This window comes from Eptatretus burgeri, chromosome 1, assembly GCF_056783735.1.
Source record: "Eptatretus burgeri isolate ZD-2024b chromosome 1, Ebu_testis_v1, whole genome shotgun sequence".
Classification (NCBI taxonomy): Eukaryota; Metazoa; Chordata; class Myxini; order Myxiniformes; family Myxinidae; genus Eptatretus; species Eptatretus burgeri.
In genome coordinates, this window is record NC_140961.1 from 134,171,700 (window position 1) to 134,199,214 (window position 27,515).

At 42.3% G+C, this 27,515-nt stretch overlaps 2 protein-coding genes across 7 annotated transcripts in view; one reads left to right on the forward strand and one right to left on the reverse strand.

The window, feature by feature from the left end:
- Window positions 1-27,515, reverse strand: part of LOC147035473 (uncharacterized) — a 270,907-nt gene that overhangs the window by 215,684 nt on the left and 27,708 nt on the right. Inside the window, exons 4-5 of one of the 6 annotated variants that reach the window (XM_085899162.1) lie at window positions 11,569-11,804; window positions 2,591-3,186 (exon numbers count right to left, since the gene is read on the reverse strand). The exons of 2 other annotated variants lie outside the window; for them this stretch is intronic. The gene's annotated coding sequence lies outside the window, so the exon portion shown is untranslated. Of the gene's footprint in view, window positions 1-2,590; window positions 3,187-4,453; window positions 11,805-27,515 lie in introns of those variants that run through there. 3 more of the 6 variants (XM_085899171.1, XM_085899181.1, XM_085899152.1) reach the window with 3 other exon arrangements.
- Window positions 5,508-27,375, forward strand: LOC147035479 (DNA topoisomerase 3-alpha-like). Its single transcript, XM_085899136.1, has 8 exons — window positions 5,508-5,697; window positions 8,722-8,851; window positions 9,035-9,148; window positions 22,281-22,446; window positions 22,546-22,686; window positions 22,776-22,898; window positions 23,857-24,647; window positions 25,892-27,375. Exons 2-8 carry the CDS (start codon window positions 8,773-8,775, stop codon window positions 26,068-26,070), a joined length of 1,593 nt encoding a protein of 530 aa, XP_085755262.1. The 5' UTR covers window positions 5,508-5,697; window positions 8,722-8,772; the 3' UTR covers window positions 26,071-27,375.

The following is a 27,515-nucleotide window of genomic DNA, read 5'->3' on the forward strand; positions in this document are numbered from 1 at the left end:
ATAAAATCATTAGAAAGGAAATAACTTGCACCAAAAACTTAAACATTTTCACGCTGACGCTCACGCCGGGGCTATCGCTACAACGATCTGTTCTTCAAACAGGTGAGCTAATGAATGGCAAGCTTCTAAATAACTTGCACCAAAAACTTTAACGTTGATGTGCTACAAAAAAGTTAAGTTCAAAACAGGTCAAAAATTTAAAACACTTGAAATTATTTTTTATTTTCAACTTCACCACATCAATAATATACCCCAAAGGAACCTCCATGCCAAATATCAGCATCCAAGTACACATCTATATTAATATTTCGGCACGCCCCTTTCTTTGTTCCACCATCAGATTTTTGTTACTGCATGAAATGAAACAAGATTTGGCACATATACTAATGATATTATTGTCTTCCTGAAGAGGCCCCTCAAAATTCGTTTTGATGCATTTTCACAAACTCCAACCGATTCCATTCAAATTCGGTACGATTATGGCTTTTGGTCCAATTTAGGTCATTGGCTATAAATTTTTTCCATAAGACTTCCGATATTCGAAAAAATCGATATCCCTTATGGGATTTTCCATTCAAATCCACTCAAGTTTAAGGCCTACGGGGGACGCAAATTTCCACTTTGCCCTGGGAGCTGTTTACCTCCGCTCTCGCCAAGCTGTTAAGGTTATTGTTCGTGTTAGGGTTAGGGTTAGCTACCCTAACACTAACCCTAACCCTAACAGCTAACCCTAACCCTAACAGCTAACCCTAACAGCTAACCCTAACAGCTAACCCTAACCCTAACCCTAACCCTAACCCTAACAGCTAACCCTAACCCTAACCGCTAACCCTAACCCTAACTACAACCCTAACCCTAACCGCTAACCCCTAACCGCTAACAGCTATTCATGAAATTTGCAAGAAAGCCCAAGCAACGCCGGGCATTACTACTAGTATTAAATGAATGGCAAGCTTCTAAATAACTTGCACCAAAAACTTTAACATTTTCACGCTGACGCTCATGCCGGGGGTATCGCTATAGCTCTCTGTTCTTCGAACAGTCGAGCTAAAAAAACATGACACCTCGCTGTTTTTTTTTTTTTTTTTTTTTTTTTAAGGACACCTCGCTGTTTTGTTAAAAAAACAAAAACACACCTCGCTCTTTTGTTTAAAAAAAAGACACCTCGCTGTTTTGTTTATATTAAAAAGACACCTCGCTGTTTTGTTTAAAAAGAAAAAGACATCTCGCTGTTTTGTTGAAAAAAAAAAAAACACCTCGCTGTTTTGTAAAAAAAAAAAAGACCTCACTGTTTTGTTTAAAAAGAAAAAAGACACCTCGCTATTTTGTTTCAAAAAAAAAAAAGACCTCGCTGTTTTGTTTATAAAAAAAAAACATCTCGCTGTTTCTGCATTATTGGGAGTCTCATTGGTATGTATTGCTGTCTTCGCTGTCACTGATGATTCACCAATAAGCGATGAAACTGGTCTGGCAGCTGAGGGGGTGTGTAGCATTCTCATGTGTGTACGATGTCTGAACATGTTTATAGCTGTGGAGGAACTCTGGGAAGGGTTTGAAACAGCAAAGTGCTTACTTTGTGTAGGCCATCTTGGGTTGCTTTATGCAGCTTCTTTGGCTAGAGGAGTGTGGGAGGTGTCGATTATTTTCTATATATATTTGTATATATATATATATATATATATATATATATATATATATATATATATATATATATATATATATATACACACACACATACATATATTTTTATATAATGACAGAGATGGCTGTCCATTCATCTGTTCGAGGTTTATGCTGATTGGCTGTGTGAAGTTAGGTGCAATGCGATTGGTTCCTGGCAAGATTGAATAATGTATCGTATAGGATTATTAAAAGCAGATGTTCGAAATGTGATTCAATATTTGATGAGTGGAACTCATGGCCTAAATAATTATTTTGATATCAAGAGTGAAATTGGAAAAAAATGTCGAAAAAGCCAATTCCCCCCACCCCCCCCCCCCGATATAATTAAATAATACTCTCGTGCTGAGGTAAAATGGCTCCATGGCTCCAAAATGCATTTTTTTCTCTCCTTTTAAACATGATTATTGGATGTCTGATTTCATTTTACACCATCCAGGGATGCCAGTAGTGATCTTTTTGGATTCGGATTTGACTTTTATTTTACATTTTGATGTATAAATACAACATGAAAGCACAGTTTGTTTATTTATAGTGCATCAAGATATCACCTCTGACAGGATGACCTTGAGGTACCCACCCTCACCTCTAAGCTATCTATCCTGGGTTTGAATCCTGACACAGCTGCAAAATGTCATCATCAATGTGTGTGCTGTCCCTCCAATGGACGTTAAATTGGCTACCCTGTCTTCCGACATTAGTTGATGGATATTGAAGATCCCCACGGTGTCCTTCACAAAGATTGGCGAGCTATCACCGGCACCGTGAACAAGTTACAAATTTCTGCCTGAACTCTTGCTAGGAAGGCAATGGCAAATCACCCAGTATAACTCTTGCTCGGGAAGCTGCATCGGTGGCACAGCTGTTCAGTGATGAGTATGGTACTGTGGAAGAATTCAGTTCTTCTCTGTTGGAGTCTGAGACTATTTATTAACAACAAACAACCACAAACATGCGCATGGAGAAAGAAGGAAAAACAAGACACAAGCAATATCAAACACGACCCTCTTTCTGCCCAAAATACGCACAGTAATCCCCTTTATACTCGTTTGACAGGAAGAAACAGGGGAGGGTGAGACATCTGGCAATTCAACTTCAGGAAGGGCTGATAGGCACAAGGCAAAAGAACTAAGAACTGCAACACATGGCCACTTTTGGAGGGAAGGGAGGATAGACACACTCAGGGCAGTTTGCAGATTCAATGCCAGGTCAGCCTTGAAGAAAGGATGATAAGTTTGGGGAGGAAAGGCAGAGAGTGGGTGGAAGGATACATGAGCTGAGTACTTTGTGAACATGCTGTCTCAAAACACCCAGCCCGTTTTCATGCAGCTAACAAGGCCTTTGCCATCAAAAGCCAATCAAATTATTGAATTTTCCGAAGACAGCAAGGCGTCTGTTGCAGTAGCCTTCCGGGAGTTATTCAATTCCACGAGACAATTTGGCGGCAGCAAGGTATTCTTTTCTTCAGCAGCTGGGCAGTTCCATTTAAACATTGGAGATACTAGTCTTGGTTATACGTATGTCAATGAGATAAAAGCACATAAGATTTAGTAAGATACAATTCTGTTTTACTTGTATTTTCATCTATATCACGATGGAAGTCAAAAGACTGTTGGGGAGGGGGAGAATTTACTGACAATCAATTGACTCCAGTACAAAAGTAAGACCTTATTTAATACTGTGTTCAGTTTTTAAAAGTACCAACAACAAGTGAATATAATTGAGAATACATGAATATACTTTTTCTTCTTCCACAGTACATTAAATATCAAATAAAAGTAAATGAATAGGGGAAGCCAAAAAAGAAAAAAAAAAAACAACTGAAAAGGAAATTAAAGCTGTTTAAAAAGGATAGAGCATGGACATATAGGGGAGGGAGGGGAGGGAGGGGAGAGAGGGAGGGGAGGGGAGGGGAAGACAGGGGAGGGAGCGGGAGGCAGGGGAGGGAGAGAGAGTAGGGGGATTGGGGAGGGGGAAGAAGTTTCCTTCTGTATTCATCGCATCCAACCCATTCTTCCCTACTCCATTGTTTGTCCAATTCTCCCTCTATTTTGTCCTTCAACACCACTGTTGGTGTCCCCCCTACTGTTCCTTTTGTCCTGTTGTGTCATGATACGTTTAGTGTTCTGGCTCTTCGATGAGCCTTGACTGGATACAAAAAAGTCAGAGGTTGGCAACCATTACACAGGCTTCATGGGCTGAATGGTCTCTTTCTGTGTTGAAGTTCCTTGCAATGGAAGTCATCAATTAAATTATATATTGTTGTGAACCGTGATGTCTGTCCATGCGTTTGTCTGTATCTCGTTTACAGTGCCCGCTTCTCGCGCTGCATTTCACTTTTGAAATGACGCTCAACGTTCACTTTTGAAATGACGGGAAAACAGGCATGAATAATGTTGACGCCTAACTTTATTTCACAACTAGGATATTTTGCACTCTTTTGAGACAAATCTAACATCCGCCGCCTAATGTTGGACCACAATTTTGTGGTGTGTTTGTGTGTGTGTGTATGTATGTATGTATGTATATATATATATATATATATATATATATATATATATATATATATATATATATATATATATATATATATATATATATATATATATATATATATATATATATATATATATATATATATATATATATATATATATATGTATATATATATATATATATATATATATATATATATATATATATATATATATATATATATATATATATTTATATATATATATATTTTTATATATATATATATATACAAATAAAAGTGTGTGTGTGTGTGTGTGTGTGTGTGTGTGTGTGTGTCCCCGATAACTACAAAACTATAAAACCTAGCAGCCTGAAACTTTGCATGCATACTAAGAAAACTCCAAGGAAGTGCAAGAGTGAAAATTGGGTGTTTGGGTTAATTATAACACCCCTTTTGAAGATAATTGACGGCCTTATTTAATTATATCCTTCATCAGGTGATCCTCGGCCACCTCGCTGTCTGGGGTCTTAAGTCGTTTCCTAAGTAACCTCGCTGGGGTCTGAAGCCGCCATGTTTTTTGACCTGCTCAACCTCACCCTGACTTGGAAGTTGCTGTTCATCATAGCTACGAATCGCTGTGTGCATTGCAATGTTTATGAATGCCTGGAGACGTCAGCGTTCGTTGTTTTATTTCATTTCCGCATATGCATTTGCCATAAGTATCTCTTAAATTAAAACGAATTACAAAATTTAAGCTCCAGAATCGAACTTACAAGCAATTCTGACTCCGAAAAAAGTGTTCATTTTCCAATTCGGACTTATGTGATATTCCAGGTGTCTTTGGGAGGTGTATGCTGAATATGACGGGTCGGTGATTGCCAATTGCGTGCAAAGGGAGCCGTTTCATATCGACCGTTTCATTGGAGTGCTTCCTTGAATGCTTAAGCCACTTGGTGAGCTCTCTCCAAGCTGCTTCGTTGTTTTTTCAATCTCATATCGATAAGACGTACGTTTCCGTCTTTGTTGGGTCCCGCGGTGCCGTGAATGACTTGGGAGGTGTCTCATCCACTGAGAATGTGCAAGGATCACTTTGTGCAATCTCCATTTGTTATCCACCTCTCACTTCGACATCGATACATGTTAAAAAATCAATAAGGTCCATCCGACCAGGTGTTCGCCATCTTTGTTCTTGCTGTGAAGGTATAAAGTGTCGATCGACATTTTGTGTTCTGTGTCTTGGCACATTTTTGAATTGAATTTTGCGAATTACCCATTTTAAATCCTCTTTCAAAGAACGCTGTTTCAAGGTAAATATTTGTTTGTCGTTTTTATTTACTTGATGCGTTATACATTTGCATGTGTGTACATTTCCATCTATCCATTGGGACCATACTCTGTGCAGAGCGTTGGTGCTGCCTAATCAGTCTCCTTGGCTATTGGGCACAATCCTGGACGGGTCGCCACTCCGACCCAGGATCCCAGCAAGCTGGCACTCATTTTGCCGACCTCGGAAGGATGACAGACAGAGTGAACCCCACCTGGTATTAATTCAACAGCCGAGTGGGATTTGAATTTGGGATCCTAGGATCGCAAGCCCACCACCCTAATCATTAAGCCAACACCATGCATTGTGTGCATTTGCATGTGTGTATGTACATAAACTATATTACCATAATGGCAGTTGGTGTGTGTGTGTGTGTGTGTGTGTGTGTGTGTGTGTGTGTGTGTGTGTGTGTGTGTGTGTGTGTGTGTGTGTGTGTGTGTGTGTGTGTGTGTGTGTGTGTGTGTGTGTGTGTGTGTGTGTGTGTATGTGTATGTGTGTGTTGGTGTTGGTGTTGGTATCTACATATGCGAGTTTCAGAGTGTGGAATGGAGTCCTCCCAGGGTGGGTTCAAAGTAAGTATCCACCTTCATTTCGGTAAGGGGTCACGATTCATGGACCAAGCTGTGAAGTTTTCTGTTCTCAAAGATTTGTGCCGAGGGCTCTCTTCAGGATTGTTACTGAGCCCCAAACAGCTTTGAACTGTAGTTTATTACCTTCGCATTCTGCGAAAGGTGATGTTTTGGTCGCTGTGTATTTATTTATTTGTGAATATGTGTGTTTGTTTGTTATTCGCATAACTCAGAAAGTATTAAACCGAATTGCATGAAATTTGGTGGGATGATTCGTGAGTATCCAAGGACGATTTGATTAGATTTTGGGAGCGATCGGGTCAAAGGTCAAGGTCATGAAAAGGTCAAAAACACTCTTTTGAACATAACTTCCTTCATAATACAGCTATCGACATTCAACCACCGCCATATTGTTCCATGACGAGATACCTTTCGGATATGTAGTGTCGGATTTGACGTAACGTCATCGGAAGTGCGTCTAAATAACGTCACAAGATGACGTAAATTTTCAATTTTCGATCTCATCAGTTTTGATCATACCGTTTTGTAGGACTTACCTTAAGGACGTCACACACCAAATTTGACTTCGATCGGACTGACCGTTGTGACGTCATTGACGTTTGAACATGACGTTTTTCAATTGTGGCTAAAATGTCCTGATATTTTACATTCAAATATCTATAATTTATAAAGCAAAGTCTCCCTAATCCAGGCATTAGGATCAGTACCAAAATATCTGTTTATTGATGTACAGGTTTTGCCAATTAACTCTGTAGTCAAGGTCACACTCAAGGTCAAAATATACTTGTAGGCATAGCTTCAGATCTAATAGAGCTATTGACATGAAACCAACGTTAAAACGTTCAGTGAACTACGAGCTCTCAGAATGGTAGTCCCCGATTGGACGTGACGTCCCCGGAAGTGCGTCAAAATAACGTCAAAAGATGACGTCATTTTTCAACATTTTAATTTTCAGTGTTTATCATTCCATTTTGTTGGACTGCCTTCAAGGAGGTTACACACCAAATTTGAGGTCAATCGGACTGACGGTTGTGACGTCATGGACGTTTTAAAATGACGTTTTTTAAATGTGCCCGGAAAAAAGTTGCGGCGGCGAAGATATGCGCTCTACCGAGTGCCCGTTCTAGTTTGTAGTAGTATTCCCAGGGATGGTTTTTAATATCTCTGTGAGGTTCTCTGTCATCATTCCCATAGTTCCAACTATCACTGGATCTTTTCACTTCATTCATGAGGTCTTGGTATTTGGTCATTTTCTTGATTTGTGCATTGTTTGGTCCAAAATCACTGGTATTAACTCCTCACTTAGCAATGCCTTCTTCTCTCCTGTTTTTGTACCTAAGTATAATATCTAGTCGCAATGCTTTGTTTTCGATGTTCACACTCTATGGGATCATTAGGTCGTATGTGAGCGGTACTTCCATGTTTTCAGTGATTGCTTTTGGTTAATGCTTTGATTGCTTTTGGGTCCAGCATCCAAATCCCACTGTACCTTCCCTGCAAATTAAACACCCCAGATAGGGAACTGTGCTTCCCCACGCACCACCGATTCCAAGATACAGCTGAGTGTTACCGGAGGTGTACGTGTTGGTAACCAACTACTGATAACAGAACAGTTTGGGTGAACTCCCTGTCTGCAGCACACTGTACATAACCAATAGAAACTGACAACCGGACAGTTTGAAAGGAGGTTATCCAGACGGTGGGTACTCTGCTTGGTTGAACAGAATTTTCACATTGGGTCACTTAATTAGTTTACCAATCAAAACCTAGAAGCATATTATTGTTTCATCAATTTTCTTCCAATTGAAGAGATTTGAACAAGGTTTGTATATTTGGTCACTAAATCCCATTGTTTGAGGTCAAAAGGTCAAAGCTCAGTCACATAAAATCATACATTTTCATTCTATGTATTTGAAATTTGAATAGGATTTGCATTATTGGGTCAGATTGGTTCACTAAAAGTCAGAACGATCAATTTAGCCATTTTGCCCTGCCAATGGTTTCCATGCCAACAATTTCCCCACATGATCAAATGGGGTTTTTTTGTCAATTTATTATTATCATACCTTAATAATATTTCAAGTTATGAAATTGAAACGTATACAGTTTATTTGTATGTACGTGTAGTATATGTGAGTAAAATTTGTCAAATGTCACGGTCAAGGCCATCCGAAACATGTAAAACACCGATCAGGCCGCAATTAGAAAATGTGCCAACCGAATTTGTTATGCCTAACATTCAATCATGTAAAACACTTGATAGCAGGCCAAATTTTCAAAATCACCAAATTGATGTTTCCATGGCAACTGTTGTTTATTTGGATTTCACAATGTATTGTGCTCTGCATGACGTCATTCTTGTTTATTCATTTATTTCGTTATTTAAATGTAAAAATCTACGCATCACATTTTTAAGGTGTTTGGGGGCTGTATCCTCAATGAAGGCTTGCACTGTTGTTCACTCTTCTTTCACTTTGACTTTTACCACAATTATTTACAAACGCATTCGAGAAAGCTCCAGATAAAAATATTGTCACTTGATATGAGGAAGAGAGTAATGAGCATTGAAGGCAAACAAAAAAAGCAATTGTAGTTCATTATTAACTATTTTAATAATGTACGAGGTAAATCACTTTTTTTTCCATTAACAGGTGATCCCAGTCTACGAGCAGGGTCAAGAGTTTCAGCCGAACAGCATTGAAATGGTTGATGGCGAAACCAGCCCTCCAAAATTGCTTACGGAGGCTGATCTCATAGCCCTCATGGATAAACACGGAATTGGTTTGTTCTTATTGATGGGATTTTTGCATGAGTAAACAACTATGATTAATATTGAGCGATTATGATGATTATGTCGGGGATTATGATGTCATTTGGTAAATGTGTAAAGGATTGTTGAATAATATGGTAAATGTGTTAAGGATTGTGAGTGATAAGTTGTGTAAGATTGTTCTTGTGATCCAGGAACTGATGCGACACATGCAGAGCACATCGAGACAATAAAGTCCAGGAAGTATGTTGGGTTAACACAAGATCAGCGGTTCACGCCTGGTGAGCTTGGCATGGGCCTTGTGGAAGGTAAGACATTCCTAACTCATTTCATTTTCATTCCTAAACAGTCTGATGGATTTCCAATCCCGAAGTCTGGTGGCTTTCTGTTTGCAAAGTCTGGGTTTTGTGGGTTTTCTGTATGGTTTGCTTGCTCTGAGATGGAGTATTTGTGATTGTATTTTTTGCGTCAAGTTACCATGTTTTCCTCACCAGTAGCTCAGTACGTTTTATGTGATCACATTTGATTGTGAGTTTTGTGGTAATTAACACATGGACGACCCAAATAGCGAGCGAGCGAGATGACCCGAATAAGGAATCAAGTCTCCGTCTCAGATCCCTGGTCAGAGTCAAAGTCTCCCATCCTCAGAGCAAGACTGGAAGCACCAAGGACCTGAAGACAGACTTTCGTCGTCCTGCACAGGTACCGACAGTGCCACACCCCATGATACAGTGAATCCATGACTCCCCAGGCCCAACCCAGATGTCGATTGACCTCTGGCTCACAGCCAGCAGAGACAGGAATATCACTGCCAAAGTAAATTAATCTCTCTGTGACCTCAACATCCCCACCAGAAACAGGTACAGACAAGATAGCAGCATCCAATATGTCATTGAAAGCTGGGATCTTAGTTTTGACCAAGGAAACCTGTAATCACAGAGGCTCCAACTACTCATTCAGCACCTCGAGAGCCCCCAAAAGGATATCCAGAGTCTCTGCAAAGATGACTGCATCATCAGTGAAATCAAGGTCAGAGATGTTGACCTTTCCAAACAATGCACCGCAGCTTGATCTCTCTGACATCCTCCCCAGAATCCAGTCCATACAAGCACTGAAAAGTGTGGGGGCCAGTACACACCCCTGATGAACTCCAGTAACAACTGGAAATAAGTCAGTAATGGTATCACCACATGTCACAGCACTCTCAGTACCAGAGTATAGTTCAGACATCAGATTGATCAGTTTTGGTGCGATCCCACGAAGACCAAGAATCCTCCAGAGGGCATCCCGATTCACTGAATTGAACGCTTTGCAGAGATCAACATAGGCTGCAAGCGGCTTCTGCCGAAACTCTCGTCTGCATTCGGTGAGGACCGGAAGGGCAGGGATATGGTCAATCGTTGACCTCTTTGGTGTCAAGCCCGACTGCTCTGGGCACTGTTTGCTCAAGCAGATGGTGGCGAACCCTATCAAGAATTCTGTGCAGTGCAGAGCGTGGTGCTGCCTAAGCAGTCTCCTTGGCTATTGGGCACAATCCTGGACAGGTCACCACTCTGACGCAGGATACCAGCAAGCTGGCACTCATTTTGCCGACCTCGGAAGGATGACGGGTAAAGTCAACCCCACCTGGTATTAAGTCAACAACTGAGTGGGAATTTAACTCAAGATCCCAGGATCCCAAGCCCACTACTCCAACCATTAAGAATCCGAGTCCACTACTCGCCTTTAGAGCCATAACAGACAAACTACTCAAGAGTGAGGAGAGAACAGGCCCTTTGCCTTTTCGATGCGACCAGATAGGAAATGCCTGCTTGGATGTTATCTCCGCGACACCACAAGGCAGTAGATTTGTCGAAAACCAAACCAGCCAGCAGATAAGATCGACCAGCATCCACAAGGTGCAGCTGGTTCTTGAGTCACGGTTTTGGAGTTGATAAACCAGTCGTGGTTAGCATATAGCATTTAATACCCTCTTTGCTGCTTGAATCCGGTTGGAAAATGAAATTCAGCTTGGACGTGCTGCAGCACACAGCTGTTCTTTCTCACCCTGGTCACATCGTATCCTCCTACATTGAATGGCTCTTTGCCCATCCTTTTATTGTGTCTCACACAAGGTCACACAGAGGCCTGACGTCGAGGTGTCTGCATGCTGTTGTCTTCATAGGAGCTTGTACGTGGTCCAGATAATCTCTTTCCCCCAGTCTGTTCCTCTTTCTTGTAGGAGCACAGTTGCCACATTACTCACACACATTAGCCTAAACACAGCTTTGTACAGAGTGATTTGTTGGACATTAGCCACACATCTTGCTCATAATCAGTAACACTGACATCCCTTTACGTCTAAACTCTTTAATGCCCAGCTCCACAGCCTGCAAATGCATGAGTGCCTTTTACCACAGTCACCACAAAACAAAGTTATTTAATTTCAGTTACCTTTTACCACATTTCAAACTTGATAACATTTCCAATTATGTTGTACATGTTATTGATCCATAATAGCGTGGGAAGTTTGTTTCTTATCATTGTTACTCCAGGTGCGCGAGGCGAAAAGCAGGGTTAAGCAATACGTGACTTTCAAAATGACGTAATTCATCCCAAATTGCTCAGCGGGCATGCAAAGAAGCCCCTAATAACGATGTCCGTTGGGACGGCCTGGACATGTATCATATTTGTAGCATGAAACCGCTGACCAAGCTTTTAAAGAAAACAAAAATACTTTGAAATGTACCTGTGAGAAAGGGGTGTGCCTCTTCACAACAAAACAGTTGGAGAACTTTTTGAACAACTTGTCTAAAAAGTTGATATCTTGCAGTCCGTACTGCAAAAATGCCCAACCATATGGGCCATGAGAGGTGGAACAATGTCGGTTCATGAAAGGCGGAACCTCTTGAGATCGTGCAACTTGATCACGTGCAATTGCTTTCCGCACATCTAACAAGTACTTGCTCCACAAAGATCACGCACCTGGAAGTGTGTGGTTATATTACCCCACATGTGTGAAGCGAAAAGTAGGGTTAAGCAATTGGTTCACTTTGTCTGTCTGTCCACAAATGTGAGGTTATGATCGGGAACAACTCAATTTCAATTCAGTGTTATATTTTGAACACTAATATGGTGTTTGATGTTCACAATGTATTTGTGGAAAAGGATGAAGAAAACGTTATAAATTATGGAACAGAACTAGCGATCGACAGACACACAAAGGAATGAAAGGGGAAACAAACTTGTACATTATGAAATGCACTTCTATATGAAAGTCCTCAATCTCAGAGATAATATCAGGGTTGTTTCTCTGGATATATCTCAAGCTTTGGAGAGTCCGGTACCCCGCCTTGCTCTCCAAACTCTTTCTATGGCAGCAAAGACCAGATCCACCATTGGGTTACTGACTTTCTCTACTCTCGTAGCCAATGTGTGCCTCTCAACGGAATCCTCTCCTCCCCGTGTCAAGGCTGGAGTGCCCAAAGACGGTCTTCTCGGCCTCATCCTATTCCTAATCTTCATCAATGATCTCATTGAATGGAAAATCCTCTCTATCCCTTTACTGATGACTCCACACTCTGCCGTAAATCCCTCATCCTTCTCACAGACAGGCAGCAGCCTCTTCCCTCCCCTCAGACCTTGAGAAAAATCACAAACTACTCAAACATTTGGAACATGTCTTTCAATCCTGAGAATTCTCACACACACACACACACCCACCCACACACACACCCACACACACACTCACACACACACACACACACACACACACACACACACACACACACACACACACACACACACTCTCTCTCTCTCTTCAAAAAGGATCATACCGCAAACCCTTCCATCAACTTTCTCAACAATTATCTCGAAGAGGTTCAGTCACTCAAACTCTTGGGTCTCACTCTCAGCCATGATCTCTCTTGGGCAAGCCACGTTTCAAAATTGGCCTCCAAAGCCAGATGCCGACTCGGCATCCTCGATCGTACAAAGTCCTTCTTTGGCACACCTGAGCTCCTATCCACCTGCAAGACTTTCATCCGCAGCTTGATGGAGTACTGCTTTCCCCTCTGGGCTGGCTCTCCTGTCTCACATATTGCTCATCTTGACGCTGTGGAACAAAGGCCTTCATTATCATTAGAATCTCTCGTGATAACGCTGAGTCTATGGGTCTATCACTTCGCCATCGCAGACAGGTCTGTGGTCTTACTCTGTCTTCTTCCACATCATTCCTGGACTTGTACCCTCTGCCCTCTCCATGCTTATCCCCCCCCCCCCCCAGGGTATCTGCAGGACGTAAGCGGTCCACCAGCAACCCCCTCATAGTGAAACTGCCCAAATCCAGAATCACTGCGAACCTCAATTCATTTGTTCCTCTTTTTTCCCCCACCTGTGGAACCACCTTCCACACACTCTTCAATCTCATTTTTCCCTCCACGTCTTCAAGATAACTGTCATCTCAAGTCATCCCCCATCCAAAATTATCTGTTCTATACCCGTTAAACCACCCTTCACCCCCCTCAAAATTGTGCTTATGCATCCATATTGTCCACCCTTAGCGTTCTCCCTTATCGTTATCTGCATCTCCATCTACTTTCTCCCACTGCCCTGCTGTTGGTGTTTTCCCCTTTCTCCTGCTATTCCCTTTTTGTGTTGTGTGGTGTTGTGCTCTGATTTTGTTCTGTCATAGCTCTTCCACATGCCTAGAGTTTAACCAACGAGTACGTGCCCGTAAAAAAAAATAATAATAATAAAAAAATGTATATTCAAACCGCGAGCAACAAACAACAGCCACACAGGCCGTTTCTTCGCTCTCGCGTGCCCGTACGTGCGTGGCCCGGAAGTTCGCATATTATTTGCAGTTACGATTATTCGCAATTTAGTTTTAATGCCCAAATATTCAATTAGCGCCAACGTATTTTGCCTTTTCGCAATGTCATCGCAAGGAAAAACAAAAAGAGAAGAGAAGAGAGAAAAAAAATTACTTCCTGGTTTGGAGCAGACCAGCACTCTGATGTTTACGAAATTTATGCACCGTCTAATGTGAAAACGATCATAACTTGGGGCATTGTGTTTATCTATAAATGCGCATAAGAAATCGAGAATTTATTAGAATACACGAAGTCATCACTCTCCGGAAGTCCGTACATTGTAACCCGTAATGGGGAACGCGACTGAGCTTCCCTTCCCCATCGGCCACGCCCACGCAACTTGTCTTGTCATTGGTTTGATAAATAAATGGCCATAACTTGGGAGGCACTTGTCTGATTAATATCAAACCTTGAAAAGGCACATCCTCAAGTCCCCAGCAATATACCTGGCAAGTTTCAATTAGATCGGACCAGTGGTTGTCGAGAAACAGCAGACACACACACACACACACACACACACACACACACACACACACACACACACACACACACACACACACACACACACACACCTGGAATTATAGATAGATATAATAATAATAAATGTCAACCCCAACAAATATTTACAGGAAGAAAATACCGTATTTTCCAGTGTATAAACTGTGGCCGTGTGTTAACTTTTTTCAATATTTTTAGTAATTTTGTATTAACGTGTATTAACAATATAATTTTAAAATCCCTAAAAAAAATTTTAAAAATACTTTTCCGGTTTTTTTAATGGTTTTAAAATATATATATATTTCTTTTTCACCCTCAAAAGAAATGAATATATTGATCATTTTATTTTCTCATCTACATCTAAATACGTTTTTACATTAACTTTGCACGGAACAAAGTGACGGAGGTATCAACATGTTTACTTCCATGTCCGCTTAATATCATGAGTCTGATTCTCATTTTCAAGAAGTTGAAGAGAGAGGAGAGGATACCAAAAAGTTTTTACTTTTCTTTCTTATTTTTTAATATTATAAAGAGGATTTTTTTTTCTTCCTATAAAAAGGAAGGAAAGGGATTCATGCTGGTATCATACATATTTATTGTGGATATGTAGCCCTGAAAAGGGCCGTTTGCATTTGATGAAGCTTTTCAGCTAAACCCGAGGAAATCACGTCAATGCTTTCCTCATCACAGACGGCATGTAACTCCTTGTCCGAATCAGGGTAGAGCAAGTCCCCGTCACTGTCCACGTTGCTGTCACCATCATTTACAGCCTCCTCCTCCCAAATGATGTCGTCCTCTGTGCTGTCCATGTTTTTGGAGATGCAGCATTTCAGAAATGCTCGCTTGATGATGTCTGCCGGTATCTCCTCCCACACCTTGATGATCCAGCTACAGATCATTCGAAGATCGACCTTTTTCATCCTCCTGATGAACGCCGGCAGTCTCCTAGTCAACATAATGCTCAGCCAACGTAGCGACGGGAGTAATGGTGAAAGTTCAACCAAGATGCATGTGGCCAATGCTCCTTGGAATGTGGGTCGAAAATCCCGGCGGGAAACACGAAACGAAATGTTAATTTTCAACTGATGAAAATACCAAGTCCGGGTAATAGGAAAGTTCATCTCTGGTGGTTCCACCGAGATGCAGCTCATGCTCCTCGAAACCTGGGTCGAATACAAAAGCCTGTGAAGTCAGAAAGTTCGGTTGGTTGACGTGAGTAATCCACGGGAAGCAAGGTAGGAACCGCTGAGAGAAACAAGCGAAAACGAAGAGAACCAAAGGAAGCCAAAAGAACCGAGCAGCAATGGTACGTCTAAAAGCTTCACCGTCCAACGGAGCTACTTGCTCTCGTGAGATTCTTCTTCTTCTTCCTTTTAAATCCATTTCCTGCCCTTGTATACAAAAGTACTCGGGGGTTTATTGGTTGTTCCTAGTTTTAAACCACATCACACTATCCAGCATTTCCTATCATAGCGTCAGCATGTGAGAAACAAGCTTGGTGGATTAATTCTGCCTGCATCGGATGTTAATGTAGAAAATGATGCATGTAAAAAGATAGGCACCACGACAAGGCTCTCGTCTATCCCCTCCCCCCTACTGCTGCGCATGAACAATGATACCCGCTGGAAACTTGTCTTTGGGCAGCGTTTTCCTTTTGAACACAACATACGAGGGAAGCTTGCCACGCAAGCTTGAGGTGGGTGCTCTGTTATTGGACTCTAACTTTTGTGAATAATTCTTCTTTTGATACAAGACCAGGTGTTCTTCTTCTTCTGTGTTTAACGGCATTTTCAGAGCCGCGAGGCTCTATGTCCGCCACGCACCAAAACTCCAGGTGTCTCTTTGTTTATTTAATTTCCACACGGTTAATACAACGCTGTACAAACTCTTAACCTGAACCAATTTTCAAAATTTAAACGACGGAATTGAGCTTAACAGCAGTTCCAACTTCTACAAAAGTGGTCATGTGGAATATAATTGAAATTCAAAATTGATCGTTTTTTAGACTGATTTTTTGTTTTGTTTTGTATACCCGTGTATTAACCGCACCCCCAACTTTTACCTTTTTTGACGATAAAAACGTGCGCTTTATGTTCCGGAAAATACGGAAACTTGCAGTGCAGCCAGAACTGAAGAACGGCATCAAAACATATTTTATTATAAACTAAGGGTTACAAACCTGGGTTAAATCCTGCAGAACGAATGAAGCACTCTTGGGATCCAATTAAATGCAGAACCAATGAAATAATGATTGCTAAATACAATGAGAAAGTACAACAGAGCTTCTGGTTCTGTTCTTGGACTTCCGGTTCTGGGTTTGGAGCGTCGGCAGGATCTCTCAGGGTTTTCTGCCGTCTTTCTCAAAGTTAAGTTTCTGGTCGTTATATGTCCCATTTTAACTGTTTATTTCCTCACCTACATGCTTAGTGTGTGTTCCTAGTTCGGTTTTGTTTCAAAAATCGTGCTATTTTGTGAGTTTTCGTTGACCTTGTCTTACCGGGTTCCTTGAGGCCTACCCATCCTTCCCCTCTAGGTATACAATCGTTTTTATTTGTATTCTCTCCCTATTTCCCCCACTTTCCAAACGCTCCTCATCTATTCACTCCCAACTAAACAGTTTCTTGTCTTAAATTTAAAAAAAAAACCTTCTCCCGACATACACGAGTCCCGAATCTTCTTCTTCATCCTCCTGCTGACACACCATCTTTCTTCTATTTGAGCTGACCCACTGTTACACTGCCTTCACGATTTCTTCCTACAACCTTACACTCCCGAATCTTACCTAATCTTCAAAACTCCATCAAAAAAAAAATTATTTTCCTTGTATCCTTTCTATCTATATACCTCCTGTAACCACGTGTCTCTCTGCAGTCCACTCTTCCTGACACTTTTCATCGATCCATCAGCTTCACTCTATGTTTACTGATCCAAACTCACCATACACCTCCACGATTTTTTCTTCAACCTTTCCTTCACCGAATCTGATGATAACTCTCTCAAAAAATAATAACAATAAAAACGATCAATTATTATGCTTCATCTTCCTCTTTAACACGTGTGGTTCTCATTACTCTATCATAATTCACTACTCTTCTACTATTTCCACAGACTGCTCTCAATTCGACCTCTCCTTCATACCTTGTCTAAAAAGTCCAACTGTTACAGCGTTTCTTCTCTTCATTCTCTTATTTCACCTTCATAGCATCCCTCAAGAAATGTCTTTAATCGCATTTCCGAACTAAAAAATTTGAAAATCCCCAGTTTATATGCATGTTCGCTTTCCATCAACCATTCTCTTTTTTCCAACTTCAGTGCCAATTCACCCCTCCCTCTCAAAATAACCATCACACTCTTCTCCCTCCAAGCTTCCCTCTCACCTTTCTCAAAAACTCCCCCCTCACCTTTCTCCCACCATTCACCTTCCTCACTCACCCTTCTCAAAGTTGCCCCCCCTCACATCCACAAAGCTGCCTCCTTCCCCTGCCCTCTCACCCCCATCTCATCCCTCCACCTCCTCAAATCCTCAACTGCCTTCTGCCCCCTCTCTTATTACTCCCCACTGCACCTCCACCCAGCACCACAGAGTCTTTTATTCTCCTCATCCACCCCCCTCCCCTAGCTCTTCTGCAATCCCCCACACTCTTTCAACAATTCTCCTCACTCCCCCCCTCCCCTCCCATCCCCTGCTCCCAAAGCCTCCTCCCATCCCTCTTCATGAACAGTGTGGACCTCAAATATCCAGGGCCTTTGCTCAAACCTTTCAGATCTTTCCATACAGGTTGCCACTGACAAACCAGACATAATCTGCCTAACAGAAACTTTCCTCCCTCAAGACGTCTCTGACATCCTTGTATCTCTCCCTCGTTACTCCCTCCTCCAGTATTACACACCTGCGCCTCGTCCTTGTGGAGGAGTTGCTCTCTTCATCAAAGACTCTATTCCTCACTCTCCATGCACTGCCCTCACTCCCCCACACCACCGGGAATACCTCTGGCTACGGCTTCCCCTTCACTCCCACTTCATGTTTATATGTGTACTGCACCGTCCTCCAAACAGTGATGACTCCATTTACACCTCACCATCTGAAAACATGGACCAACTTCCATCTTCTCATCACAACTCTTCCTCATATGTGGTGACTTCAATTGTCATCATGCCAGTTGGCTGGGTGTGGGTACCTCTCTCACCTGCCATGGCACTTCAGCAAAAGATTTCTGCGACTCATTGGAACTGACTCAATCGGTCAACTTCCCAACCCAGATCTCAACCAACAGTACTCCATCTCTTCTGAATCTGATTTTGACAAATTTCCCTGACAATATCTGCTGCTCTTCCTCCGCTCCAATCGGTTCTTCTGACCATGTGCTTGTCAAAGTGGACATCTCCCTGGCTGTTATCAGAGAACCACCTCACCGCCGTCAAGTGTGGCATGTCACTCAGGCCTGGTAGGGTCTCCAAGCAACCATCAAACTTATGGACTGGTCTCCCATCACTACTTTCTCCAACATCAACTCATCCTGGGAATTCTTTCAAAGAAACTTGCTCTCCCTCATGCACAGATTTATCCCCTCTCGTCTTCAGTTGTCTGACCCTTCCTTCTCGCCCTTGGTTTACTGAAGCTTGTGGCGAGGCAGTTGTCCTGAAACAACTTGCCTTTGCCTCATGGAAAGCAAACCCAACTGAGGGTAATCTCAGTTCCTTCAATAAAGCTCAGAACAAGTGTGTATCTACCCTCAGGAGAGCCAGAAAAACAACATCTTTCTAATCTCAAGTCTGAACTCTTAAACTTCTCTCCATCCTCCAAATACTGGTGGCATCTAATCAAATCTGTTTCTGGTGTATGTTCCCCCTCCATTACCTCAAATGGCTGCACTGGTGACACCACATATGATAAAGCTGAATGCCTAAACTCCGTGTTTACATCGAAATCTTGTGTCCGAAACCCATGGCTTTGTGTACCCACCTTACCCAGTCGCACCCACCTGTTCCTGGACTCTGTGTCCTTTTCTTCTGATAAAGTAGAGAGCTTGCTGTCAAACCTCGATTCAGATTCTACAACCGGTCCAGACGGCATCAGCCCACATATCCTAAAAACCTGCTCCTCTGCTCTTGCTCACGCTCTCTGTTATATTCACCCTCTCATTTGCTCAAGGTCATCTACCATCTGCTTGGAAATCAGCAAACATTACCACCCTGCATAAAAAAGGTGCAAAAACAGATCCCTGCAACTGCAGACCAATCAGCCTTCTCCCAATCATCATAAAGGTTATGGAATCCATCATCGCATAAGACATGAAATCCTTCCTCTTCTCCAATGGCTTGATTTCCAATCATCAATTTGGTTTCAGACCAGGTCACTCTACCCTGGATATGCTGCTTCTGCTCTCCCAACAATGGATGGAGGTACTCAATGCCAGACATGAAATCAAAGCCATATCCCTCGACATATCGCGTGCTTTTGATACGGTCTGGCACCCTGCCCTGCTCACCAAACTCTCTTTCTATGGCATCCAAGGCCATCTCCACTCATGGCTCGCAGACTTCCTCTCCTGTCGCAGCCAACGTGTGGCCCTCAATGGAGCTCTTTCATCCCCCCTTCCTGTCCAGGCAGGAGTTCCTCAAGGCAGTGTTCTGGGCCCTGTTCTCTTTCTGGTTTTCGTCAATGATCTCTCCGACTCTCTGGAAAATCCTCTTTATCTCTTTGCTGATGACTCCACCCTCTGCCGTACCATCTGTCATCCCTCAGATCGGCAAGCAGCAGCTTCTTCGCTCACTGCAGATCTGGATAAAATCACCAACTGGTCCAACACGTGGAATATGTCTTTCAATCCTGACAAATCTCACACTCACTATGTCTCTCCGAAAGGAACGTTTGGAACCCCAAGCATGAGGCTGGTCCATTCATTGGCTGTCCCACGATGCAAAAGCGGCATTGGGATAAAGCATTCCGCCCACATCTTGGGGTTTCGCTGTTGCATACGATACTGCCGGGTGTGTGGTCCTTGCAAACAGCCTATGGGGGACTGACAAAGCTGTGCGCGCAACGCATTCATTTGCCCATTGTTACTCACCTCGAGACTCCACCTGGTCATGCCTGTAGACAAGTTTTCACAATACATCCTTACCCTGCATATATTCCATACAACTTACCTCCGACGTGTTCCGAGTACAGGTGTAAATATACCCTATGGCCTATGCGATGCACACGCTCCAGACTATTCTTATCACATTCTAGCTCTGCTTTCTCCACTCCCCCTTTCCACATAACAATACGAATCAGGGTAGTTTTCAGAAAATGTGCTAAATCTACCCTTAAACTACGTAAGTGCAAAGGTTATCACATTTGGGCAACATCTTCAAACATATGCCTCTTGAAAAATCATTACTATAATTTGCCAACTCAGGTGGTATGCTCTGGCCTATGGACTAATTGTTAGTTCACGAAAAATATAAGTGACCACGATATTCGTTATTGTTGTGTGTCTGTCTGTCTGTCCCGAGCATAGCTCCGTGGGTTTTGATCCGATCCTGATGAAATTTTGGTGGGAGGTTTATATCATGATCTCGTGTTTTCCTGAAAATGGGCGTGTTCCACCCAAAAAACGTGTTTTTAGGGGGTAGCCGATTTCAATTTGCATCTTCTCCTCGGGGTTTTGTCGAATCTGACAGGGGTTTCAGTATTTGGTTTGCCCAATGGCACCTGCATAGCCCCACGGAGCTCGATTTTTCATTTTCATCCCAAGGTCAAGGTCACAAGGTCACGAACTTAGAAAATTGCGATTTTGACAAAAAAAAATTCTTGTCTGAGGGGTTTGTCGAATCTGGCAGTGGTTTTGGTATTTGGTTAGCCCAATGGCACCTGCATAGCCACACAGAGCTCGATTTTTCATTTTCGTCCCAAGGTCAAGGCCACAAGGTCACGAACTTAGAAAATTGCGAATTGTGTTTTTAGGGGGTAGCTGATTTCAATTTGCATCTTCTCCAAGGGGGTTTGTCGAATCTGGCAGGGGTTTCGGTATTTGGTTAGCCCAATGGCACCTGCATAGCCACACAGAGCTCGATTTTTCATTTTCGTCCCAAGGTCAAGGCCACAAGGTCACGAACTTAGAAAATTGCGAATTGTGTTTTTAGGGGGTAGCCGATTTCAATTTGCATCTTCTCCAAGGGGGTTTGTCGAATCTGGCAGGGGTTTCGGTATTTGGTTAGCCCAATGGCACCTGCATAGCCCCACGGTGCTCGATTTTTCATTTTCATCCCAAGGTCAAGAAGGTCAAGGTCACAAGGTCACGAAATTAGAAAATTGCGAATTTTGACATAAAAATCATACGGACGCCCAAACTTTGAGAGCTGGGATGACAATATTATTAATGCACAATATTGAGGTCATTCCCCACCTAAAGTCTTGAAACCATTTTGCTCTATCTCGAACACCTTGCCCGTGGCGCCCCCTTCAAGTTTGTTTTTATGCTGATTTCATCAAAGTATGGATAATCTGAGGAGTGTGAAATGCCATATAGCCTATATGACGTTATATTGTTCCTGGAATGTTCCAGAGGAAGTTTTGCACCAAAGGTCATAACTCCTTGACCTTTGACCTTTAAAGTTCACAAAAGTCAAATTTTCAAAGTTGTGGGAATCGAATCGGGTTTTCGACCTTCTTCGACGAACTAACTCCAATAAGCTATAACACGTATCCTGTTTCCTTATTTTAATGTCCACAACATTGTTTTGTGACCTTTAAAGGTAATGCAAAGGTCAAATTTTGAAAGTTGTTGAACGAAACCGGGTTTTCGACATTTTGCAGCTAATAACCTGTCACCCGTACCACATCATGTTGATCATTTTTATAACTTGGTCAAACATTATCACATTGTCTCATCCTTGACTTATCTGAAACAATCTGCATCGTCAAATACCGCTCGTGAACCATCGTCGTCTTCAGACTTGTTATTATTGTTATTATTTTGTAAAGGCCTCTGTGCTCATGGACATTATTGTTTATTTTATGCAAGTGTCTATTCTCATGTAGATTGTTATTGTTTATTTTATATAACCGTCTCGGCTCATTGAGGTTGTTTTTTTGTAGGCTACAACTCTATAGGCTACGAAATGTCGAAACCAAATTTACGTGCAGAACTTGAAGCTGACCTTAAGCTCATCTGCGAAGGAAAAAAGGACAACAACCGTGTTTTGAGAGAACAAGTGCATAATTATAAAAACGTTTTCATGACCGTCTTGGAGCAGGCGAACAAGTGAGTTAAATGGAACTTGGGTTTATAATGCTTTCACACGACTTGGTTTATTTTGTTTGTGGTCGGATTCTGTCACTGAAGCTACTCTGTCCCTTCCAGGCTGGATGAAGCTTTGGCTCAATACTTGCATGAAGATCGGCAACAAATTGTTGCACAGATTCTGCCAGAAACTTTGCCAAAGATTAGAAAATGTCCACATTGTAACAGTGACATGGTACTCAAAAGGACCATGAATGGCAGGTAAGACGAGTAAACTGTTTTGCACGTACCATTGTTCAAAAGCTGTGGGTGGGTGGGTGTGTGTACGTAATTATCTTCACCTGTACTAGGTTCATGATATCTTGTTCAGGATATCCTTCCTGCAAAGCAGCCGTTTGGTTTCCAGATGGTGTCTTGGAAGTGGCTAAAGATGATGGAACATGTGACAAGTGTTCCCCACAAGCAATTCACAGGTACATGTGGTTTTTCTTTCGATGTAACAATTTTCCTTAGCTTGTGTTTTATACTGTAATTTCTCACTTGCTGTGGTACATTTATTTATGCATTTTTAATAGCCCAAGGCTCATTGAGGAGAATTTTCATATATAACACGGACACCAGGAAATCTGTTCACTTTTAGGGGACAAGCAAGTACATTACTAACTACCACTACTACTACTACTACTACTACTACTACTACTACTTTAACAGCCCCGATTATTTTCACCTTATTGTGAGATCAGTCAGGAAGGTTTTTGGCCTTCGTATTTCATGAACATGGCTTGCCAGGTCTGGCTGATGATGATTTGGGGAGGAATTTGGAATTTGTAATTTGTTCAGGATACCTATGTTAACTCCCCAACATTTCATGAAAGACACCGTGGGATCTTTAACGTCCACCAACGAATGCAAGCAGACGGAATGCTTGGTTTTATGTAAATCTGAGAGACGGCACACTGTGATGCAGCGCCTTGCCTGGGAAGCTACAATCTGACAGTTCATAGTCGGGATGGGAATCAAACACAGGTTTGACAGCTGTAATTGACAAAGGTGTAATTTTGCTGCCTCTGCACCATCTTATCAAATATGGACATTCATAAACAATGCACAATTGAACACAATATGGCATTTGAACCTACAAAGCCAGCCAGCATATTGAGCAAAGTGCTCAGATGGGAATGGCACAAAGTCTTTGTGTAAAATATTCATCCCCTGATGTCGAATTTTTAATAAACATTGGTCTATAGAAGCGGCATTGAGTCAACACGAGTATCATTTCTGGTAACGAGTGTCTCCTACAGTGGTCACAGTGATCTCTTGTAAAAATTGTCCAATAAAGATTGGACAGAGGAAACAAGAGACTTGTGCCTTATGATGGCAAACTACTGAAGTGCGTATGCTTTTTATTGTGAACTTTTTGTCGTTTTCCAGGTTGAAGTTTAAATTTAAAAAAGGCTCAGTCCCTCCTCTAACCCCGTTGGAGTATATTGGCTGCATTGGAGGCTGTGATGAGGTTTTAGAGGACATCATTGATCTGAAATATCTTCGACGAAATATGAGCACCACTTCTGCAGAAAGCAATTCTGCACGTAATATCACAATAACACAGCAACCATGGAGATTCCAACAACAAGAAAACAGAAATTTTGTCACTGCACCAGCACCTCGGCACCCAGCTCCGAGACCTCGGCACCCAGCTCCGAGACCTCGGCACCCAGCTCCGAGACCTCGGCACCCAGTTCCGAGACCTCGGCACCCAGTTCCGAGACCTCAGCACCCAGCTCCGAGACCTTGGGACCAAGCTTCCGGTTCTACACATGATATCCGTTGTAACTGCAACGAGGTAGCAGTTCTTCTGACGGTGCGAAAAGAAGGACCAAATCAAGGAAGGAAATTCTATAAGTGCCAGCCCGGAGGCTGCAATTTCTTTCTGTGGGCAGAGGAACAGCCTGCCCTCAGTGATGGATGGCAACCTCCTGCCACCGGACAAAACGTTGCACAAACTAACGGACGAAGTGCTGCATTCGATACACACAGCTTGGCGGTGGCCCCATTGGGCAGGAGTGCAATCTCCAACACATTGTGTTCCTGCAGCCTTCCCACGGTCACACGTGTGGTTCAGAAAGAAGGACCAAATACTGGCCGTTCCTTTCACACTTGCTCCAAGCCGAGAGACCAGCAGTGTGGCTTCTTCAGCTGGGCTGACGAAAACTGTCCTACAGGTATTTTTATAAATAATGGGGGGGGGGGAGTCTGGGTCATCTCAGGCCCAGTTCCACTGGCCATTTTGTTACATGCATTGCTTAACATGTCGCTGTAACTGCTTTTGTGTTGGTCGCGCTTACATTTCTGAGGACCAACTGGGCCAGGCCCTCGTCTGTTTCGTGAGTGGGCAAGGATCAATATTGCTCGTGTGTCTTGTAGATGAAGACCCCGAATTGTAACTACCACCAGGCTGAGCTTTTTTCACAAACAAGATTATTCTTATTCGTGTTTCCATATCCAGTGTGTTCCAGATGAATGCCCATGATTTAACACATTCATTGATCATGATTATTGTATACTTTTTTATTTCAAAGATTATTATAATAATTAGTCACAAATCCGCTCTGCGGCTTGGATTCCGAGTAGATAGCATAAAGACACCGTTTAAACAAATACTTGGGAAAACGGTACTCGTGCCATAATGTTAAGTATAGAAGACTAACTCTTCATCAATAATTTACGTACTGTAATCAAATTTCCCAAAATAACTTAAAATATTATAACGAAGCATGTACACAGAGCAAGTTCACGAGCGTTTGGCAGCACAATCTCGAAATTCTGAAGAAGTTGCAACTAATTTGCAATGAAGCAATCGATGGTCGACTTGATGATTTGGTGAGCAGGCTACCAGAACTTGTTTACAACCGAGGCAATTGTGAAGCAGAAGTCGACGTTATAAAATCAGTGTGGCACAATGGTACTTTAAAAATGGTGCTTTATTTAGAACATATGTGCAAAGCATGTCAATTTAGGCTCTTGACGTCAGCACAGCATCATGCGGGAAACACTTCCACCTCGTTGCTTGAAATCACCAGCACCACTCCAATCACCAGCAATAATCAATCAATAAAGTTACGGATAATGGGCTAATGGCATGTATGTGACATAATAAGGTGCATGGATGATACGGGTATATGGGCCATAATAGTAGCGGGCCACTTGGGCCATTAGTAGCGGGCCGCATAATAAATATGGGCCACTTAACGATTGTATTTTTGTTCAGAATGAGTGTGCCAGGCGAGTCTATGCACTGAGTGCCACTTTAGTTTGGGAAGTTGTCATTTAGTTTCTCATGACTGTATTGTTCCTACTCAACAATGGCAGTCATGTGTTTGAGGCTTGCTTTTAAATGGAATCAATTCTGCTCCTTGGTTATGCCATTGTGGGTTATTAGTCATCCATTCGCCTGTTTCATGTCCAGGTTCAGTATCTGAGAATCGTGCTGTGAGGCCGGTGTATTCTGCTCGTGGACACAGGGGAGGCAACAGCACACGTGATGCGGGTAGAAATGCACCGCGACGCAGGAGGACCTGTGGTATCTGTCGACAACCTGGGCACACCCGGAAGAACTGTCCTGAAGCAGACCAATTTGGTGTCTAACTGGTTTGATCTACAATTCTGTGATGCGTTTCTGTTGATATAAATTGAATTGTCTCTCTCATCGTCACCACAACACATGATTTGGAATCTAAACACTTGTAAATATATTTTCTATGTTTATAATTGTAAGTTTAAATTGAAATTAAATTGAAAAAACATATAAAGTTTGTTTGTTACACTGCTTACTTTATGTTAGCATTGATTACTTTAGAATGTTTTCTGAAGAAAATGTTTAAAGCACATGTGTTGTTGAACTGGCAGGCTATTTCAATGGGAGCACAAGTGGGAGAACCACCATTTATCAGAATCCATTCCTTGAGATGGTGAGTAATTCACCTGAGGCAGGTGTTTGACACTTTTGAGTCGTAAATGTATGCACAATTATCTTCCGGTTCTGGGTTTGGAGCATTGGCAGGTCTCCTTGGGGGCTCTCTGCTGACGATCTCAAAGTTAAGTTTCCGTTCGTTATCTGTCCCGTTTTAACTTTATTTTCTCACCTACATGTTACTACTGTGTGTTCCAAGTTCGGTTTTGTTTCAAAAATCATGCTATTTTGTGAGATTTCGTCGAACTTGTTCTTACTGGGTGCTTGAGGCCTATCCTTGAGGCTTGAGGCCTAACCTTTGTTCCCCTCGGTGTACGATCATGTTTATTTGTTTTTTCTCCCCATTATCTTCAGTTTCTATCTTTCCCACTTTCTTAACGTCCCCCATCCCAACTAATCACTCTATTTCTTCTTTAAAAAACAAACGCTACCTTTCTCCGATTCTTCTTCATCTCTTCTTCTTCCTCGATTTTTTTTTCTGCAACACTTCCATGACCTAATCTGTAGAAAACTCTCTCAAACATTAATAATAACAAAAACAATCTCTTATAATGCTTCATCTTCCTCTTTCACATGTGTGGTACTCTTTACTGTTTCATAATGCACTACTCTTCTGCTATTTAAACAGACTGCTCTCAATTGGACCTTTCCTTCATACCTTGCCTAAAAAAATCCAACTGTTACAGTGTTTCTTCTCTCCATTCTCTGAATTCGCCTTTATTGCATCCCTCAAGAAATGTGTTTCATCGCATAACTGACCGAAAACTTTTAAAAACCCCAGTTTGCTATGGATGTTCGTTTTCCATCAACCATTCTTTTTTTTCCAACTTCAGTGCCAACTCACTCCTCTCACTCCTCACTCTCAAAGCAACCATCCCACTCTTCTCCCTCCAAGCCTCCGTCTCACCTCTCTGAAAAAGTCCCCCCTCACCTTTCTCCCACCATTCATCCCCCTCACTCATCCTTCCCAAAGTTGCCCCCCCTCCCATCCACAAAGCTGCCACCTACCACTACCCTCTCACCTCCATCCCTTCACTCCACCTCCTCAAATCCTCAACTGCCTTCTTCCCCCTCTCTTGTCCCCCCTCTCCCCCAGCACCACAGAGCCTTTTCTCCTCCT